Below are 20744 nucleotides of genomic sequence, written 5' to 3'. Positions count from 1 at the left end.
GGTCTTAGCTTCTCTCAAATGCTGATACCTGAGCAGGGCTGGCCAGGAGCTGTTAGAGCCAGCACGTTAATTAGTGCCAGAGCCAGAGGCCACACGTGACAAAGGCCAGAGGGCCTGGACAACAGGGAAACAATGCAGGGGAGGTCAGAGCTGCTGCCCCCTGTTTCTGAGGAGTAACTCTTGTTCACTCCAATCTGCCCTCGCTGTCTCCCCAGATGTGGCGGCACAGCTGGAGCCATCCTGACCTGCCCCCTGGAAGTGGTGAAGACACGTCTGCAGTCATCCTCGTTGGCCCTGCGCCCTCTCTGCCTTCCTGAGATGCAGCTGCAGGGGCTGAATGGGGGGTTTGTGCGTCCAGCCTCACCCTCACCTGGCGTGCTCCAGCTGATGAGGTGAGCTGGGGAGGGGGTTGTGACGGGTTCGGTCACAGAGTCCCCCTTGGGACTGTCACCTGATGTGCTGAGACTACCTCTGAGCCCGTTTTCCCTGCCAGCTTGGGACTTAGGAATCCTGCCTTGTTGAGCCAGACATGCTAACCCGCTGCAACACAGACCCAGGGCCTGAACCTGCAGACTTAACTGAAAACAGCTTAAGAAGTGCTGCTGTCTCCAGCACCCAGACACCCAACTCCCAATGGGATCCAAACCCCCAATGAATCTCTTTTACTCTGCATAAAGCTTATACAGGGTAAACTCCTAAATTGTCTACCCTCTGTAACCCTGATAGAGAGATGCACAGCTGTTCGCTCCCCCAGGTATCAATTACTTACTCTGGGTTAATTAATAAGCAAAATTGATTTTATTAAATATAAAAAGTAGGATTTAAGTGGTTCCAAGTAATAACAGACAGAACAAAGTAAGTTACCAAGCAAAATAAAACAGAACACGTAAGTCTAAACCTAATACATAAAGAAACTGATTACAGATGAAATCTCACCCCCAGAGATGTTCCAATAAGCTTCTTTCATAGTTTGGACTCCTTCCTAGTCTGGGTTGAGCAATCACTAACACCCCCGTAGTTACTGTCCTTTGTTCCAGTTTCTTTCAGGCATCCCTCTGGGGTGGAGAAGCCATCCCTTGAACCAGCTGAAGACAAAATGGAGGGCTTTCCAGGGTCTTTAATATTCTTTCTCTTGTGGGTGGAAACCCCTTTGTTCTCCTGTGCAAAATCACAGCAACAAGATGGAGTTTGTAGCTACCTGGGCAAGTCACATGTCCATGAATGATTCAGCTTTTTGCAAGCTGATGCCACTGTTTACATGTTACTTTGAACCTTCCCAGGAAAGCTCAGATGTGGATTGGCGTCTCCCAAAGTCCATTGTCAGTTAAGTGTTTCTTGAGTGGACGCTTCCTGAGAGAGGACTATTCTCAGTAAGCTGACTAAATGCTTCACTGAGGCAACTTAGAATCAAACACATTGAGATACAAGTACATAGCCAATATTCATAACTTCAAGTACAAAAATGATACCCACATACAGACAGCATAATCATAGCCAGCAAACTATAACCTTTCCATAAACATCCCACTTGACCCCCTCTGTACAAGACCAGGTGCAACCATAGGACCCTGGTTGTAACAATGATCTATACAGTCACAGTTCATGTCAATAATGTCACAAGGGTTACTTGCATGGGCAATTTAGCAGCATGAGGAGTTCAGGCTGGGAGAGCCAGCCAGCAATTGGAGAAGGGTGGGGGATGGAAGTGGGACTTAGAGATGAAAGTCATGGAGGAAAGGGCTTCAGGGCACAGGGTGTGTCTTGGTGTGTCTCAGTGTGCTTCCTGTCTCTCAGCTATGTGTATGTCTACACTACAGTCAGACACCCACAGCTGGTCCATACCAGCTGACTTGGGCTCATGGAGCTGTTTAATTGCAGTGTAGATGTCCAGGTTTGGGCTGGAGTCTCAGCTCTAGGACCCTGTGGGGTGGAAAGGTCCCAGAGCTCGGGTTGCAGCCTGAGCTGCAGTGTCTACACCCTAGCTAGAGCCCCACAAGCCTGAGTCAGCTGGCAGGGGCCAGCCGTGGGTGTCTGATTGCAGTGTAGACATACCCTCTGAGTCTGAGGCCAGGTCTTTACTACAGATCTGTATCGGACACCCCGAGCCACAGTTATGCTGACCTAACCCCAGGTGTAGACAGAACTGTGACAGTCGGAGAGCTTCTCTCATTGACATAGCTACCACCTCTCACGAAGGTGGATTAACTACACTGACAGGAGAAGCTCTTGCTGTTGGAATAGTAGCATCTTCAGTAAAGCACTACAGTGGTACCGGTGCAGCACTGACATGAAGGTAAGCTCTGAGAGGCAGCTGCTGGGACAAAGGTCACAGCTGGTGGTGAATAAACAGATTCTGGATTGTGCAGGTAAATTGGGGGAAATGAAGAAATACTGAGGGGAGAGTGAAGAAGTGGCTGAACAGAAAATGAGGGGAGCAAGATAAATGTGGAGGAAAGGAGCGAGAGGAAGGAGTCCAGGGAGAGATGCAGAGAGAATGAGATGTAGAGAAAGCGGAAGGGCTGGTAGGGACAAACGGAGGGGAAGGAGGACTAGGAGAGCAGACAGCCTGGTCCCACTCCTTCTCTGATTTTATTTATTCCTTTCTTCCACAGGGCCATCCTGGAGAAGGAAGGAATCCGCTCCCTCTTCCGAGGCCTGGGTCCCAACCTTGTTGGAGTCGCCCCGTCCAGGTAAGAATCACTCGGGGGGGATATTTCCCCCCCCCCCCCAAATAGGGTCTCGCTAGGGTACACTCTCCTAGGGTCCTTACCAGTCACTGTCCCACCTCCCCACAGTGTCCAGGCCCTGGATACAGTGCAGTCTCTGGCCCCTCCATGGGGACACTCAATGGAGGCCCCTCACCATTCCTTGTGAGGCTTGGGTTGACACCTGGTGTCCACGTGTGGCTGTTGGCTGAGGTATCCTCAGTGCAGGGTCTGTCTGGGCTAAGTTATGTGGAAACAAGGTCCCTTTATGCTTCTGTTACTCCTCTCGGGTGGATTGCTACTGGACATGTATGTCTCTCCCCAACCAGGGCCATCTATTTTGCTGCCTATGCTGGGGCTAAGGAGAAGCTCAATGTTGTCTTCAGACCTGAGTCCAAGAAAGTTCATGTGCTCTCGGCAGTCTGTGCAGGTGAGCTTCTCCAATGCCGGATTAGACCAGTGGGCCCATTCAGCCTGGGATCCCTGTAAACATGAGGGTATTTGACCATCTGGGGTCACTGCTCAGGCCACTCTCATTCACATAATCCCCTCGTTTCTTTGTTGGCCCTTCTGAAGCTCTTTCTCCCACCTCATCCTGCTGCAGCAGCTTTCTAGGTCAGTGAAACACAACAGAAACAATCTCTCTTAATTCACCTGATGTTGCTTCTCAGTGTCAATGATCTAGGCCTTAGCCCAGTGATGCTCAGACCTCAGTGGGGTTCAGGAGACAAATTAGCGATCAGCCTTACCCAAAAAAGCCACTTCATCATTTCATTTACTATAGTGCTGTAGATTCATATTTAAACAGTATGATGGGAAATATTTAGTTTTTTAAGATATAATTCTCACAGCAAAATGACTGACCCACTATTATTTTATCAACTACAATTGGTTAATAACCTAGTAAAGGCATCCTGATTGGTTAATAATTAAATCCAGTGTTTTAATATCGTGCGCTGCAAAGAGCTTCAGGAGACACTACAGAGCCACTTGCGGCTCACAAGCCTCAGTCTGAGTATCACTACATTAGCTCTTTGATTGCCTTGGGAAACAGGGTTCCCTACAGGGGACCCAGGTAACTTAACCGACACACACAATCTCAGCAGTCCCACTGCCTTTCCTACTCCTGTTGTCTTCCCTTTCTCTAGTGCAGGGGTCAGCAACCTGTGGCACGCGTGCCAAAGATGGCACGCGAGCCAACTTTAAATGGCACACTGCATTCTGCCTACCCCGGCAGAGAGCACCCTGCCATTAAAAATCCTACCCTGCCTGGCCCGCTCTTCTCCACCCCCCCCCCCACCGCTCTCTCCTTGCAGGGCATGCAAGCTTCCCCCTCCCCCTGCCTCTTCCCCCAACGTGCTGGGTTCCTGCCCCTCCTCCTCTCCCTCCCTGCAGCCGATCAGCTGATGGCCCTTGGTACAGAGGGGCAAGAGAAAAGTGGAGCGCGCTCTCTGCTCCAGAGACCTTGGGGAAGGGGGTGGAATCAGCATATCCCCTCCAGTCCCTTGCTGTGAGCCGCTCAGGGTAGGGGGCTGGGAGCACCCCCACGACCCCAGTCCACGACCCCAGCCCTGACTCCGGCACCCCCGATACATACCCAGCCCCCGCACACCCCATGCCCTGACTCTTGCACCCCTCATATCCCCACTCCCACCCTGAGCACCAAACAGGAGCTCCTGCACACACACACCCCCACAATCCCACTTGCACCCCTCACACCAAATGGGAGCTGCCCAGGTAAGTGCTCCACACCCAAACCTCCTGCCCCAACCCTGAGCCCCCTCCCTCATTCTAGCTCCTGGCCAGACCCTGCACCCCAACCCCCAGCCTGCTCCTTCACCCCCAGCCCTGTTCTCAGCACACTCCCACCCTCATCTCAGTGCAGAGAGAGGAAGAGAATGGCTAGAACCAGGGAGAAGGTAGGTACCTACTCTATATGGACAGGGCTGGGACCCCAGACCGGCAGTGGGCTGAGGGGGGCCAGCAGCCAGGATCCTGGCTGGCAGGAGCCCGTGGACGGAACCCCAGACTGCCAGCGGGCTGAACTGCTCAGCCCACTGCCGGTCTGGGGTTCTGGTTGCCGGCCCCTTGCCAGCCGGGGTTCCGGCCACAGGCCCCGCTCAGCCCGCTGCTGGCCTAGGCAGCGGGCTGAGCAGGCCGGTGGTGTAAGATCAGCATTTTAATTTAATTTTAAATGAAGCTTCTTAAACATTTTGAAAACCTTGTTTACGTACGACAACAGTTTGGTTATGTAATATATAGACTTATAGAGAGAGACCTTCTAAAAAACGTTAATGTATTATTGGCCCGCGAAACCTTAAATTAAAGTGAATAAATGAAGATTCGGCACACCACTTCTAAAAGGTTGCCGACCTCTGCTCTAATGAGACCCTCCATCCTCAGCAAGTCTCATTGTTTCCTGCCTCTCCTTCCAGGTTCAGCCTCCTTCTTTCTGGTTCCAGGCACCAGGGGTGGGGGAAATGAGGCTATAATGAAACCGATGAGATTCATAGTTTTCAAAGCCAGAAGGGACCATTGTGATCATCTCATCTGACTTTCTGCATAACACAGGCCAGAATGTCCCAAAAATAATTCCTAGAACACATATTTTAGAAAAACATCCCATCTTGATTTAAAAATGGTCAAGGACCTCTCAAGGACTAGGACCTCTGCTAAATTGTTCCAATGGTTAATTACCCTCATGGTTATTATGCCTTATTTGTCATATGAATTTGTCTAGCTTCAATTTATAGCCATTGGACCTTTCTCTGCCAGACTGAGGAGCCCATTATTAAATATTTGTTCCCCATGTAGATACTTATAAATTGTGATCAAAGTCACCCCTCTACCTACCCTTTGTTAAGATTATCAGATTGAGCTCCTTGAGTCACTCACTGTAAAACAGGTTTTCTAATCTTTTAATTGTTCTCCTGGCTCTTCTCTGAGCACGCTCCAATGTATCAACCTCCTTGAATTATGGACACCAGACCAGGACACAGTATTCCAGCTGTGGTTGTACCAGTGCCAAATACAGAGGTGTGCACAGGATGGGTGGCTCCCAGTAAGGGGAAGCAGAGCCAACTTCACCTTAGAACTCTTCACTCCCAGCAGAGCACTTCCAGGGGACCCCCAAACTATGCCCAAATTGGTACACAGCTGCAGATTAACTAGCATTCAAAGAGCTAACCCACCAGTAACTCCCCACAAACTGTCTGCACTGTTGTAGCACCACTCTGGTACCTGTCATGACCTCTGACCTTCTTCTCCCTAGGGGTCACCTCCGCCACACTTACCAATCCCATCTGGCTGGTGAAAACCAGGATGCAGCTGGAAGCCAGGTAAGGAAGGTAGCGCATGCACGTGTGTACACACAGACTGCATGGGGCTGGGGGTGACCCACTGACAGAATGTGTGCTTTCAGGACACTGGAAAAGTAGCAGTTATTAATGAGCTTCCAAACACAGCTGCGAGATACCCAGGCCAGGAATAACAAGGGGTATATGTTTTGGCAGGGGTGGGGGATGTGCTGTTGAGCAGTATTGAGGGGCAGTGGCAGAGCTGTGTGTGGGTGATTCTAATCCCCCCTTGGTCTCTGCAGGGCAAGGGGGGAGAAGCACAGTAATGCCCTCCAGTGTGCCATACGAGTGTACCGCACTGAGGGCCTGCGTGGATTTTACCGTGGAATCAGTGCCTCCTACGCTGGAGTCTCCGAGACAGTCATCCATTTTGTCATCTATGAGGCGCTGAAACAACAGCTGCGGGAGCAGCAGCCATTCCTCCCAACAGCCTTTGCACTTGCACCTAACAGCCATGATTTCTTTGGACTCATGGCAGCTGCTGCCATCTCCAAGACATGTGCCTCATGTATTGCATACCCACACGGTGAGCTGCTCCATCCTCCCCTCCACCACCCTCCTACTGGGAGAGGCCTGGCCTGGAGGGTGACTCTGCTAAGGTCCCATCCCTTTGTTTTCCCAGAGGTTGTCCGGACACGGCTGCGGGAAGAAGGGTCCCGTTATCGCTCCTTTCTGCAGACCCTGCGGCTGGTGGCCCAAGAAGAGGGACCCCTGGCTCTGTACCGAGGACTCCTGGCCCAGATGATGCGCCAGATCCCCAACACAGCTATCATGATGGCTACCTATGAACTGATCATCCACTTGGCCACCAAACTGTGACCCTGCACAAATGCACCAGCCCCTTGTTGAGGCTGCTGGCTGTGCACGGGAGAGCCAAGGTCTTGTAACCTGACATGTTTTTCCTGTTCCACAAGGTAGTGCTGCTCACTCTGTAGCAGGAGGCCTGCGTGGTGATGCACTTGTGTGTGGCAGTCTACTGTCTGCTGACAGGATGCAGAGTTCTCAGGCCAGAGTGGTGGTTCTGGATGGTGCGTGGCCTCTAGCATCAACCTCCAGAAAGTGTAACTGGTCTGATGCTCTAAGGTGGCAGTAAACCAGCTAGAATATGTTCAGTGGGGGATCCTAGTGCAAAGCCCAAGAGCATGGAGTGCAGTGGAGAAAGAGAGAGGAGGATAAATAAATTTTTATATATTCCCTAGCTGGCCATCCCCATCACTAGAAAGTACATGTATAGTTAACAGCCCCAGGAGCTCTACTCTTCTTGGGCCTGGCCTATGGGCCTAGCTGGACATGTAGTCAGTGGATAGGGAGAGTAAACAAATCTGAAGAAACTGATGCAGCAAACAGATTTTGCTACTCCTTCAGCTACTCCCTGGGATTCTACACATAGTCAGGGTCTCTATACAGAGTCCTAGCCCCTACAACTCTATCTTCTTCCAAAGGATTCTCCAAACCTAACTGATAGACATCCTAGTGCATGGTACTTAGCAGGCATCTTACATTATCTCCTTAAGGGAGCAATCACCTATGGAAAGAATCATACAGCTGAGCAATTAACTCTGCCTTTTTCCCCTTCTTAAGAGAGGCCAGGGTAGTGGGTTAGAACTCAGCCCCATGTATCAAGAGAAGCAGGATGCATCCTGGCAGGGGGAGCTCTGGCCTGGGCAGCTTATGTTACTATAGGCCCCATCTATCCCTCTCTCAAGTGTGTTCTTTGCAGGGAAGGAGCCTGCAAGGGCCCAGCTCTGCCTTCCTCTACTGGAGGTACTGTGACATGAGGAACAGTAGATATAAAAACCAAGCTGGATTCCTGGTGTGTGAAACATACTGTTTTGTGCCTGTGAATGTCATTTAGAGGGTGGATGCAAGCGTTGAAGTTGAGGGATTTGTTAATACACTTAAGTGTATGGGGAAAAAATAAGATTTGATGTTTTCAATTTAGTCTGTATCTGAGGGACTAATCCCCCAACCTCCTTGAACCCACTGCGGGGGGACCAGACTGTCTAAAACTAAGGCCCTGCTGTGGACAAAATACCTATGGTTTTCAGCTACCTAAGTGGAGGTAACAGGTTGGAAAATCATGCCATTTTGCCAGTCAAGAGGGCCTATAGGGCTAACTGCTGCCCTTCAAGCACCCACTCCAGCCTCTGCCTTTCAGAATGAAGAATCCCAGAGGCCTTGAGTCTTTTTTTTTTAAATCCTTTTATTTTAAAATCCACCTCGTTCCCTCCTTCCTTCACTTGTTTAGGGTTATTGACAATTTTACAAAGCGACACAAGCTGCAGGTTTGTGGGGGGTTTTTTTGTTTTTGTTTTTTGCATCAAACAAGAATAAACCTCAAATGACAACATTGAAAAAATATACAATATATATATATATAATATGTGGGGGCCTGCAGCTGACCCCGCTTGCCCAACCCTTGCTGGTGGGTGTTTTCTTCTTCCCTGCTGCTCCTAAACGCTCCACTCCCTTCACATGGGTCCCTATACTATCCCATCCTCAGGAGAGGGACCTAATGTGAGGGAGTATGGGCAAGGAGCCCATGCCCCAGCCTGTGTTTCTGGGGTGCTATGGAGAAGAAGAGAGGGGTTAAGAGTAGAAAGTGCCCTCCCCCTAGTGAAAATGGCAGAGGAAGAGGAAACAGGCAAGAGAAATTAGGGGGGGTTGGGGGAAATGTGTATTTATATACACAAGGAGAGAGAAAAAGGGGAAGAGGGCAGTGACCCCCTCAGGCTGGGTGGTGGTGGTGGGGAATCTATCTTTTTAGCATCCTTGCTTCCCTCCTCCCACAGCACAGGGCTCCTAGTAGCAGCAGGGGCCATCTCTTTTGCCGACAATGTGCTGGTCATCTCCGTCATCACTGCCTGGGGTGTCCGGTGTGTCTGAGTCGCTGCTGTCGTCATCCTCCTCCTCCACTTCATCTACAGCTCTGGTCTCCCCACTTGCTGCTGGCCTCTCCTGGCAGCTCTGGTATGACTGGGAAGAAGGGGCATGGGGGTAAGTAGAGGGCTTAGAGTAGAGGTGGGCAAACTACGGCCCGCGGGACCCTCCTGCCTGGCCCCTGAGCCCCTGGCCTGCGAGGCTCGCCCCCGCCCCTAGCCTCAGCTCACTGCGCCGCTGGTGCAATGCTCCGGGCGGGGGCTGCGAGCTCCTGGGGCAGCGCAGCTGCAGAGCCCGGCCTGACCTGGTGCTCTGTGCTGCACGGTAAGGGGGCAGGGAGCAGGGTGGGTTGGATAGAGGGCAGGAGAGTTCAGGGGGGTGGTCAGAGGGTGGGGAACAGGGAGGTTGAATGGGGGCAGGGGTCCCAGGGTGGGCAGTCAGGAAGGAGGGGGGGTTGGATAGGGCAGCGGGGGGGGTTGGATAGGGCAGCAGGGGGCAGTAGGGACAGGGAACAGAGGGGTTGAATGGGGGCAGGGGTCCCAGGGTGGGCAGTCAGGAAGGAGGGGGGGGGGTTGGATAGGGCAGCGGGGGGCAGTAGGGACAGGGAACAGAGGGGTTGAATGGGGGCAGGGGTCCCAGGGTGGGCAGTCAGGAAGGAGGGGGGGGTTGGATAGGGCAGCAGGGGGCAGTAGGGACTGGGGGCAGGGGTCCCAGGGTAGGCAGTCAGGAAGGAGAGGGGGGATTGGATAAGGTGGCAGGGGGCAGTCAGGGGCAGGAGTTCCGGGGGCAGTCAGGGGACAGGGAGAAGGGGTTGTTGGATAGGGCAGGGGTCCTTGGGGGGAGGGGGGGTAGTTAGGAAGGAAAGGGGGGGTTGGCTGGGGGGTCAGTCAGGGGCAGGGGTTCCAGGGGCGGTCAGGGGACAGAGAAGGGGTGGTTGGGTGGGGCAGGGGTCCTGGGGGAGGGCCGTAGGGGCGAGAAGCGGGAGAGGAATGGGGGGGCAGGCCATGCCACACTCCCCTCCCCTATCCAGCCCTCCATACAATATTCCAAACCCAATGTGGCCCTCAGGCCAAAACGTTTGCCTGCCTCTGGCTTAGAGCATCAATTGCCAACCAGAAACCAACCCCACCTTCCTTGTCCCATCTCACCTCCATGGGGTTGACGATGATGGTGAGGGCTGAGTCATCCCAGAACATGTCACTCTCCTTGCTGCTGGCTCCTGCATGGCCTCCCCCAGCAGCCCCTGCAGCCTCGTGCCCAGCCCCCTGGCGGTGCAGGGAGTGGATACGCAGGATCCCCAGGATGACCATGAGTGCCAAGAAGCCCACACACACCACGATGATGATGGTGGCTGCACTGGGGACCACTGGAGGGGGAGGGATAAGGAGGTTACAAACATCTGACCAAACAAAGGTTCCCAGACTGTCTTGCCTTTAACCTGTGAGAGGCCAGGGATACTTGGGTATTGCTATAGGGCAGCCCCAGCTGCAGGAATCTGCCTCTGCTCCTTGCCTGGCTGCAGGCCCAGCTTCATGTGCGCTGCAGCCCCGCATGCCAAGCATGTCCCATCCTCACTCACTGCCTTCATAAACTCTCAGTACTTCCCCTGCCCTCCTAGACTTGACTTCCTGAGTGCCCCAGCCCAGCCCTCACTTCCCTGCCCTCTAGCCCTAGCTGCCTCCTTTGCTGAGACCCTGGCTGGACCCTCCATGGAGTAGCTCCAGTCAGTATTGCACACTTAGGGGCAGCTTCTCCAGGCTGGCTGCACTGCTGTGAGTGCAGCAGAGGAAGGGAGGGGCAAAGGGGGCACTAAGCTTCCTCAGGTCATGCCTGTAGTGGCCTGCTTCCACTTGTACCAGCTGCCCCCTATCTCACAAGCAGCAGACTTCTAGAAGCCAGGAACCCCCCCACACACACACACTTGTTCTCCTCCTGGGGCCAGTTAAGCTGGCTCTACGGCTCCTTTGTGTTGGCAAAGTAGCACAAAGCAGCAAAGCGAACCAATGAATCTGGCCACTGCTCTCTTCCCTGCTCTTCTCTATCACCTCTGGCAGCAAGAGTCACCACTTCCTTTGCAGCAGCCCCCTCACTGTCTGGAGCTGCTTCCCTGTATCTGCCTTGTTCATTGCCTTCTAATCCCAGTTCTCCTCTTAGATCAGCTTCAACCTGGACTCTGCTCTTTAAATTTCTCTCTGCTGCTGAGGCATCTCTGGAATTGCATTAATCAGCCCTGTGCAGAGTTTCTATGAGAAATGTAAAATGAAGCAGTCCCAGCCACTCCACTCTTCTTAGCCCTGTCTGGAGGAGGATCTCAAAGGACTATTACGCACATCAACCAACCTCATGAACCACTACTCCAAGCATTAAAATGCAGCCACCTCTGGACTGAGTTCTGGGAGTTGATGAATGACAGTATATGACAGAAAGCCAAGAAGAATCTTCTAGGTGATTAAAACTAAGACGGGAGGATACGGAGACAGAAAGGAATCGCCCAGTATTGGGTTTTGCCAGGAGCCCAGGGTTTATAACCTGACTCGGAAATAGTGAGAGGAGATCTGCAGTGACCATGAGAAGCTGTTGCTTCAGATTTAAATTTCATCTGAACATCACCTCTTCCCTAGCCCCACACCACAGCCAGCTCTGACTCTGGGGGAGAGCACCCCCTGCTTAGTCAATCACACCACTCCTTGCAGCATAGTGCTGCCTAGTACTGGGGTCAGTCCTGACATGCCAGCAGGGAGTCACTGTAGGTTTCTACACAAATCTGCCCCTGGGATAATTCTGCATGTAGGCTGTCACCAAATCATCAGGGTTGCATACTGGAGTTGTGATGGACATTGGCCAGGCTGTGCCCAGATAGTTCTGGTAGATGGTGACCTCGGTGCATGAATTGCTGGGAATTGAGGATGTGGTTAGGATGAGCAGCCCGGTTCATATTGTGGAGGACGTTCACCTGTGGAAGGGGAAGAGGAAGAGATTCAGTCTCTGGATTTAATGAGATCAGGCCTTCACACGTACACAGTCATTGATGGCTTTGTACCTCAACAATAAACTCGTTGCTGGAGTAGCGTCCATTCATCTCGGTGCAGGAAAGGCAGAATTTCCTTTCATAGAGGGCAGCGCCATGTCTGATGTGGTATGAGACCTGGCGGAGGATCTCCTCATACACCGCAATGCTCTCCACGCCTGGGGCCAGGGGTAGAGAGAGACAGATTCAGGTGTGGGGTAAGGGAGCTTCCATTTCCAAATGATCAAGGTCCACCTGACACAACACTGTGGAGCCTAAAGAAAAGTTGTGTGGGAAGGACAAACCAGGCTCATACCTAAAAGGGAGCGGAGCTAGGTGTGGCTTCCTTGAGGTGTCTGCAACCTCAAAGGGCCCAGGAAATCCCTAGTGGCTATCATTAATGTCCAGGGAAGGTAAGGTAGGGTCCAGCAGCCACAGTCACACATGTCGGATTCCAACCCCCCACTAGGAAATGCACCTGCACACAACCAGTGGGATCCACTGCCACCCACAGGCAACATGGGAAACACTTCTGGAATGGAGAAGTGCAGACCACAAGGGGAGGGGAGCAGAGTACAACTGAATCAAAGGAAAGGAACTCAGATCCCGCACCGCAGCGCTGTGAGCCTGGGGTAACGCCTCCCTTTCCAGACCAGGAGCCCTATCACTCAACCAAGAGTCCAGGGAATGGATGGACAGGACAAATCCTCCCCTGGTCTCAGTCAGTGTGTTGAGGCTTCTTCATCTCTAACATCTGGCAAGCAATTCTTTTGGCTGTGACTGGCAGGAAGTGGAGGAGACAGGAAACAGGAAGTCCTGTCCGGGGGAGAGTCTACCTGTGATGGTGAAGTAGGCAGAGGTGTTGATGAGCTCCAGGCCCCGCTGCTGCAGGGATGCTCCATCCAGGATCAGGTATTCCCTCTCTGGGTCCAGGTCATCTCCCACCAGGGAGATCTCACAGCCATCCAGGTTGTGGACAATCTCATCTGACATTCGCGTGTCTGTCACTAAGAGGTATAGAGACAGGGATCAAGAGATCAAAAAAAGCAAAACCAGTGCTCAAAATGGACAGAGCTCATGATACCCACTTAATAAGAGACCTTGTCTGCATCACATCTGTGCTGCACTATGCCGTCATGCTAATTATGTCACTTTCTGTTGGCAGTTCTCACTGTGAGTGGTATCTTCCTGTCTGTCATGTTATTTGCTGGTGTGGTTGCCACTTCTTGCTTCTAATGACATTGCTTCTGCTTGCTAAAACAATTACTTCATGTTCTAAGAATGAGACACTTTGGGGATTTTTAGTGACAGCACATCTTGCCTGGAATGGTTCTGTTGATACTGCAGTGTTACCAGCTCAGATACATGAGACTTTAAAAAAAAGATTCCACACAATGATCTTAAAAATGCTGGCATAACTCTTTTAAATATTCCCTTATTGAAAATGGCCACCATCTCTCATTACTTTCAATGGGGCTAAAGCCAACCTATCCTCAGTCAAGACAGTAGTAATTGCATGGGGAAGTGAGGCTGCCCTAGTAAAGTGGCCACTAATCCCCATTCTTTTAAATGGAACTGAAGCCAGGCTGCCCTCAGGGAAGATGGCTATAGCTCTAGGGAGGTTGGACAGGATGCTAAGAGCAACGTAGGAAATGTGGGCAGCAGGAGGGAGGCTGAAGGAGTGTGGTAGGAGACTGTGGGGTGCAGGAAGGGAATCTGAAGGGGATGTAGGAAGAGGCTGAGAAGCAAGATAACATGGTGTGGTGAAGGAGATGGGGGGGATTCAGGAGAATGTGTGGTGTTAGAGGAGATTAAGGGTGACAGGGACATGTGGGGAGCAGGAGAGAGGCTAAAGAGAAGGAGGAGAAAGACTGAGGAGAGTTCAGGGCAATAGGGGTGGCAGAGTTAAAATGTAAGGTGATGGATTCTGGAAAGGGAGGTAAAGTGTGGGAGCAGATGGGGACAGGAGACTGGGAGAGGAGCACGGAGTGAGTATGTAAGCAGGAAACTGGGTGGGGTAGAGCTGAACACAGGGAAAGAAAAGAAAGAGACGGGGTTCTGGGAATACAGAGAACTGTTTCAAGTGACACCACATCCTATTTCTAAATATGTCACTTCCCATTTAAGTTTTTCCAGTGACACTGTTTCCTATTTCTAAGCAAAATTATTTTCTGTTTCTGTGTTGGTAGTGACACCACTTCCTGTAACTAAGAGACGTCATTTTCTGTTCTAGTGACATCATTTCCAATTTCTAAGTAACAATACTTCCTATTTTGTGTTCTCATTGCCTGTTTGTGAGTAAGCCCCTTTTCCATGTGCCCCACTCACCTGTGCCATGCCAGCTCTCATCCTTCTTGGCCTTCATCTGGTGAGAGATGGAGCAGGTGACCTGGAGGTCAGGGAACAGGGGGACCCCATCAGGGTTCTCAAAGTCTGATGCAGGATGAGCAAAGTGAGCATTACCACTCAGCAGGATCTGGGGGGCATCAGGTTGCAGCACCACCACGTAGCCTTCCACATCAGGGATAGAGACACATGATTCTTCACTGAAGCACCTGACAGAGGAACGGGACAGTGTGTTAGTACCTACACACCAATGTCTGCCAGCTTCATCCTGGAGGGGGTAACTCGCCTTTCTAGTACTGTTGGCAAGGGGGGGACCATCTTGTGACTGCCAGCTTCTAAGTGCTTCCCCACAACCTTCTGTGCTCTGCAGAGTGGTATTCTGGGAATTGCACCATTGCATTTAGAGATGGCACTGTGATGTCATCATCACCACAAGCTCCAACCCATAGGTAGAGCAAAAGCGAACAAGAGCGAATGGGGTGTCCGACCAGATGCCAGTGCACAAGTGCCATTGGTGATGGCTCTGTATCCATATTATATTTATACTCCCAAAATATACTGGGACAAACTTTCCTACTTTTTTTAGGTTTATTCTTGTACATTTTGAGAGTATCAACCCCGAATTAAAAAGCAACAAAGGGTAGTGAATTTTAACAATACAGTCTTGTCTGATTGGTGAGCTTAGCATGAGGTGCTACTTGCTATGAGCTACAAAGGGATACATTGTAGGATAACACTCCAACAGATTCCCTCCAATTTGCCTGGGGGAGAGGTTCCACCTGGAGTTTCTGCACTCACTTGACAGTGGTGGTGAGCTTGAGCGGCCGGACTCCAGGCGTGGCAAAGCGCAGCGAGTTCATGTAAACCACATGCTGGATTGCATGGTTGAAGGTTTCCACATCGTCACCCTCCAGTGTGAGCAGGGACTGGGAGGGATTAACATGAACCTATGCGGGGGGGGGGGGAGAAAGGAAAGAATGGACTGAAGAGTCCCTCGTGGATGCTTTGATTCTGGAGTAAGAGACGCAGAAGAGGAGTACAGGGAGATTCCTGGGGTGCAGCAGGAGACGGCGGAAGGGGAGAGTGGGGGAGGTTCATGCGAGCTGAGGAGGGGGCATACCTTCATCCCTTTGCCAAGGCTGTCAAAGTCACTGTAGTCAAGCCCCTCACGACAGGCATAGAGGCACTCAATCACCTCCCGGCTCTCCAGGCTGCCGGGGCGCATGGTGAAGCCAGCCAGGTAACCATGGAAGTAGTGGTGAATCAGCAGAGGGTCTCCTAAGGGGAACACAGGAGGAGGAGGAGGATGTGAGAGACAGAGACAGTGCGGGGGGTGGGGAGGGGAAGCAAGAGAGAGAGAGGCAACAGAGATGGAGAGAAGAGAAGGAAAGTGAGAGTGTAAGGGAGACAGGAATGCAGGAGGTAGAGAGAGACAAAAGTGAGCGTGGGATGGGGAAAGACAAAGACAACAAGGAGGAGGGATTAAGGGAAGGGGGAGAAATAAAGTCTGGGAAACCCAGATAGAAGGAAAGAGACTAAGGCAGATAAGGATGGAGAGAGTGAGAGAAGTGTCTGCCAGGACACAGAGCCCTTGACAGAGATGGTTTCCCCCACCCAGTCTTGTTTTGCTCACTGTGGTTCTCATGAGGGCGTAAAGAATGTCAAATCCCCATTAGATAATTTAGGGAGAGGTTGCATTTTCTGTGTCCCTGCTCTTCATTTCCCACACTGTCCTCAGTGACCAGCTTTAATGATCAGGAGTGGGGACCATTTTACCTGTTTCCCACAGGATAAACATATTGAGTCTCCCCAAAATAGGCTCCACTGATCCCTGCACCAGTCCTCTCACGTTCCACAGAGATCAGTATGCTGCCAAATAACAAGAGTTTTCCTCCCAGAAAAGATGGGGTGGGAGAGGGAGCTGTGTGGAACAAATGCCATGCGAGAAGCGGACGGAAGTCATGCGTGGTGGAGAAGGGGGCAGTCCTCACCCCCAGTCCATACCTTGTGTAGGATCTGTGGAGTTCTCGTTCCCTCTGATTTTCTCTTTGGTTTTCTCCTCTGCAAGAGGAAAACATTCCGATCATTGCCTAAGTATCAGCCTTTGGGAGCAGGTGAGTTATAAGGTCAGGAAAGACAAGAGGGCTGTGTCAGCCAGGGAAGAGAGAGACACCTGGCTGGCACACTCTGCTCAGCACTAGGCCCTTCAATAGCAAAGGCCTCACATTGCAGAGCAGGGAGGGGACAGTCAGATGGCTGACAGATGTGGAGGTGAATGTATAGGGTTTTTTCTGCCTCCCACCAATATTGACCTTATGAACTTAATGGATTGATGTTTCTTATCGATCTTAGCCAGTTCTCACAGGCCACTTAGCTTTTCCGTTTGAAAGCTAGATAATTCCAGGGGGAACTCACAGGGCAGCGGAACAATTTTTGTGGCTTACACATGGTAGGGTGCTGTGCTATAAGAGGATCTCTGTCCAAGAGGAGGCATGATTGCAAGATGGGGCTCAGTCCTGCTGTGGAGAAGACAGACTGCAGCTACATTTAGTTGACTGTAGTCCTGAGGGTTCTGAGTAGAGGGACTAGAACAGGGGTGGGCAAACTTTTTGGCCCAAGGGCCACATCTGGGTATGGAAATTGTATGGTGGGCCATGAATGCTCATGAAATTGAGGGTTGGGGTGTGGGAGGAGGTGAGGGCTCCAGCTCGGGGTGCGGGCTCTGGGGTGGGGCTGAGGATGGGGGGTTGGGGGTGCAGGAGGGTGCTCTGGGCTGGGACAGAGGGGCTCAGAGGGCAGGAGGGGGATCAGGGCTAGGGCACGGGGTTGGGGCACAGGAGGGGGATAGGGGGGCAGGATCCGGGTGGTGCTTACCTCAAGCAGCTCCCGGAAGTAGCGTCATGTCCTCCCTCTGACTCCTACACGTAGGGGCAGCCAGGGGACTGAGCACGCTGCCCTGTCTGCAGGCGCCACCCCTGCAGCTCCCATTGGCCATGGTTCCTGATCAATGGGAGCTATGGGGGTGGTGCTTGGGGCAGGGGCAGTGTGCAGAGCCCCCTGGCTGCCCCTACCCATAGCAATCGGAAAGGGGACATGCCGCCGCTTCTGGGAGCTATGGCATGGAGCCGGGCAAGCCCTGGCCCACACTCCCCGGCGGGAGCTTGAGGGCCACATTAAAACAGCTGAAGGGCCAGATGTGGCCCCTAGGTCGTCGTTTGCCCACCCCTGGACTAGAATATACCTTGCAGGAAAACAGGGAACTGGGGAAAGGAGCCTTTCATCTCCAGGGCGTTGGCTCCAATCTGGCCCCAAGTCTGTAGTGGCCTAGAGTCTTTTCCTATCTGACACCATTCACAGCCCTCCCACCCTGCCTCCCATTTGGAATGAGATGAGGTGTCTCGGTTCAATTCCTAATGATATAGGAACCCTCATCAATGAAACCAGCGTCACTCTTGGCACTGAGTGGCCTCCTTGTTGGAAGCCTTAGCAGAGGCCAAGAACTGAATGACTACAAAGACTGAACTCCCCTCTGACCCTAGAGGGGATCCATGCAGGTGCAGGTGTATCCACAGGGATGCTGCCTGTACTGCCATTGCCCACTGAGTTGCACCAAGACACTGTTGGGTTGGTCCATTGGGGGGCACCACACTGGTTTTGATGCTGAGAATGCCTCTTGAGCTGGCCATAGTGCTCTCATTGCATTGGCCACTGCTTGGCATTAGGTAGAACATCTTCTGGACCCTTCTGCCTCCTCTCCAGTCCACCCCTTCGTTGGGGCAATACTGAGGGAGGGCACTCACCAGCCCAGCAGGCTCCGATCATGAGGGAAATTTCCCGCCTCGGGGGATGGATGAGGCCATTGTCATGGATGAGCGCAGGGTCATAGGACACACCATCCACATAGAGTGTGACAGTGGGGAACTCCAGGTTGAGGGCATAATGATGCCATTCATCATCACAGACCTGTGAAAGGCAGAAGGAGAGATCAGCAAGCAGAGGAAGGGAGAAAGAGAGAGACAGAGAAAGGCAGATCCTTCCTCACCTGCTCCAACTTCCACAGAAATTTGACAGGTCTCGCACTCTCCAGCAAAGGCCAATATAGGAAAGCAATTCGGCAGCCATGCACAGCCAGGGAGTAGTGAGAGTAGCCATCCTCTGCAGAGAGGGAGAGGGGGCATAGAGGGAGATGAAAGATCAAAGAAAAGTCCACAAAGCACTAGCCTGGGACCCTTAGAGAGCTGGGTTAGCTTGAGCAACTGGGCTGAGATCCCACCCACTCATCACACAGGACATGAGCCTTGCACTCAGAATAGTGCAGAAGAAACCATTCCACCCCCTCTCCCTTACAATATGGTCAGGGTATCTCTCCTGGGGCTGGCTGCTCCCAGAACTTACAATGGAGCCCAGCCTGGCCGGGGAAGGGGGCAGGGAGAGAATCCCACCAGGATGGAATGGTCCATTCTAGTCTGGAGCTGGGAAGAGATTCCCATCTGGAAGGAGAGTCTATTCTGAGGGTTCATGGTGGGGAGTATCAGTCTCACAGGAAGAGGGTCTGTCTCCAGGGTGTCTCACCACTCTGCACCGTACTGCAGATTACTGTCTCCTCCTCCTTCTTGCCCTTGCCAGGCACCACAGCATGTTTCATCCACAGCGACAGGGTGAAGTGGTCACTGAGCCTCTCGTGAGCACCCACCCCAATGCCCACAGGCACCTGGGCCACCTGGCTGCCATTGAACCAGTAGATAAGGCTGCTGTCCTGGCTGTAATGCACTGAGAGCCGTGCCGTCCAGTTGGCCAGGGGGCTGGACACAGGCAGCAGGTCAACCTCACCTGAGGCAGCACCTACCGAGGTACAGAACGGAGATAGAGACAGATGTCAAGGCAGAGACAGACTCACAGGGACGAAGAGTAGAAGGGGCTGGGTGGAGTGTGACATGGGGTTGGGAAGGTGCCGGGGGTCTCTGAGGATGCAGAGGGGTTGCCGGCAGCTCCCCTCAGGCCAGTGGGAGATATCAGGAGAGGGACAGGGGGAGCTGCCTAGGGCTCCTTTGGTGGAAAGGATGCAGGGATTGTTCCAGTGGCTCCCCTCAGTGCTGAGGGACAGGTCCATGACTCCCCGGAAGGCAGGGGCTGCAGGAAGGTGTAGGGGGTCCTCTCCCTTCAGTGTGTGGGTAGTGTCCCATGACCCCTCTCAGTGCTGGGGGTGGGGGTGGGCCAGGTATCCCCCAGGCTCTACTTGGTGCAGGAGTTGGAAGGTCTGCATCCCTTTGGCTCCCTGTGGAGTGGGGTGAGGGAGGGTAAACCCCCCGCCACACCCTGGCTCCACTTGGGGAAGGAGTAATGCACACCACAGAGTTTGCGCAGTGACTTCTCTGAGTAGTTGTCACGATCACACCCTTTGGCCACATGGTTCGTCTGCAGCTCCACTGTAGCTTGGATGTTCCACAGCGGCTCATCGCATGTCTCCAGGTGGATGCTGGGAAACAGTGCCAGACTGCCTGCACCTGGCATGTACTCAATCCGCTTATTCCAGCCTATTGGAGGAGAGAGAGAGAGAGAAAGAGGAGTTAAGGGCCCTGCCCTGAGGCCTTCCCAGGTCAGGGCAGCTGGCACATACCCTCCACCACTACTGATTTTCCCTGGAAATGACAGATTTTTGGCCCTTTCCACATTGAAAAGTTAACCTATCCACTGGGTTTTCTAAAGCTGGGGTCAACACAGGCGGAGATTTCACAGGAGATTAGAGAGTGGGTTTTGTGTGTTTATAGCCCTGGTACTGATGGATATCACAGAGACCCTTGGATTTTTGACATCTCTCAGCCCGATTTTCAGAGGTGCTGAATCCTCCCAGCTCCTACTGACTGCAGCGGGACCTGTGTGTGCTCAGCACTTCTGAAAGGCCCAAGTTGTCTCAAACTGAAGCACCCAAAATCAGTGGTCACCTAAATACAGTATTCATAATAAACACACATAAAAACTACATTAAGGTTGCAAAGCCAAGCACTCACAAGTATGCCAGAAATTCTGCTTCCTTGTGCACATGCATTATGGCACAATCTTAAGTGACATGATCACATACTGTTCCACAGGACCCATTTCATTCAGTGCACAGTATGGAGGGGGCTCTTTAAATAAGCAGCTATTCAATACTTTCTTTTCTCCATGTAATTCAATATCTGACCCCAGGCCTCATTTACTGCATACTATTGAAACCCTGCTCTGAAGGCAGAATTAATTTCCTCATGGACTTTACTATGGCGCTCATCACTACAGTATCTGAGCACTTCACAAACATCAATGAATTTATTTTCACAACACCCCTGTGAAACAAGGGGGTGGTATTATCCCCATTTTACAGCTGGGTGACTGAGGCACTGAGAGATTAAGGGCAAAAGTGAGCACTAATTTTGGGTGCCCAATTTGAAACACCCAATTTGTTGTTTGAAACAC

The 20744-nt window shown here is 52.1% G+C and overlaps 2 protein-coding genes across 4 annotated transcripts in view; one reads left to right on the top strand and one right to left on the bottom strand.

The window, feature by feature from the left end:
* LOC141974588 (solute carrier family 25 member 33-like) overlaps positions 1-8400 on the top strand; it is a 20828-nt gene extending 12428 nt beyond the window's left edge. Inside the window, exons 2-7 of one of the 2 annotated variants that reach the window (XM_074934418.1) lie at positions 216-392; positions 2613-2690; positions 3035-3135; positions 5977-6043; positions 6304-6587; positions 6684-8398. In XM_074934418.1, the coding sequence (XP_074790519.1) occupies positions 216-392; positions 2613-2690; positions 3035-3135; positions 5977-6043; positions 6304-6587; positions 6684-6880 (904 nt within the window). In that variant the 3' untranslated portion in view covers positions 6881-8398. Of the gene's footprint in view, positions 1-215; positions 393-2612; positions 2691-3034; positions 3136-5976; positions 6044-6303 lie in introns of both variants that reach the window. The other variant, XM_074934411.1, reaches the window with a different exon arrangement.
* CLSTN3 (calsyntenin 3) overlaps positions 8245-20744 on the bottom strand; it is a 24948-nt gene continuing 12448 nt past the window's right edge. For both annotated transcript variants that reach the window (XM_074934398.1, XM_074934389.1), the window contains 13 exons: positions 19643-19828; positions 18867-19136; positions 18337-18449; positions 18095-18257; positions 16299-16355; positions 15415-15572; positions 15093-15241; positions 14277-14503; positions 12785-12955; positions 11982-12127; positions 11762-11894; positions 10090-10307; positions 8245-9037 (listed from right to left, as the gene is read on the bottom strand). In XM_074934398.1, the coding sequence (XP_074790499.1) occupies positions 8864-9037; positions 10090-10307; positions 11762-11894; positions 11982-12127; positions 12785-12955; positions 14277-14503; positions 15093-15241; positions 15415-15572; positions 16299-16355; positions 18095-18257; positions 18337-18449; positions 18867-19136; positions 19643-19828 (2165 nt within the window). In that variant the 3' untranslated portion in view covers positions 8245-8863. The remainder of the gene's footprint in view (positions 9038-10089; positions 10308-11761; positions 11895-11981; positions 12128-12784; positions 12956-14276; positions 14504-15092; positions 15242-15414; positions 15573-16298; positions 16356-18094; positions 18258-18336; positions 18450-18866; positions 19137-19642; positions 19829-20744) is intronic.

This window comes from Natator depressus, chromosome 1 (assembly GCF_965152275.1).
Source record: "Natator depressus isolate rNatDep1 chromosome 1, rNatDep2.hap1, whole genome shotgun sequence".
NCBI lineage: Eukaryota > Metazoa > Chordata > Testudines > Cheloniidae > Natator > Natator depressus.
Note: the sequence above shows the minus strand (reverse complement) of the source record. Positions and strands in the feature narration are given on the sequence as shown.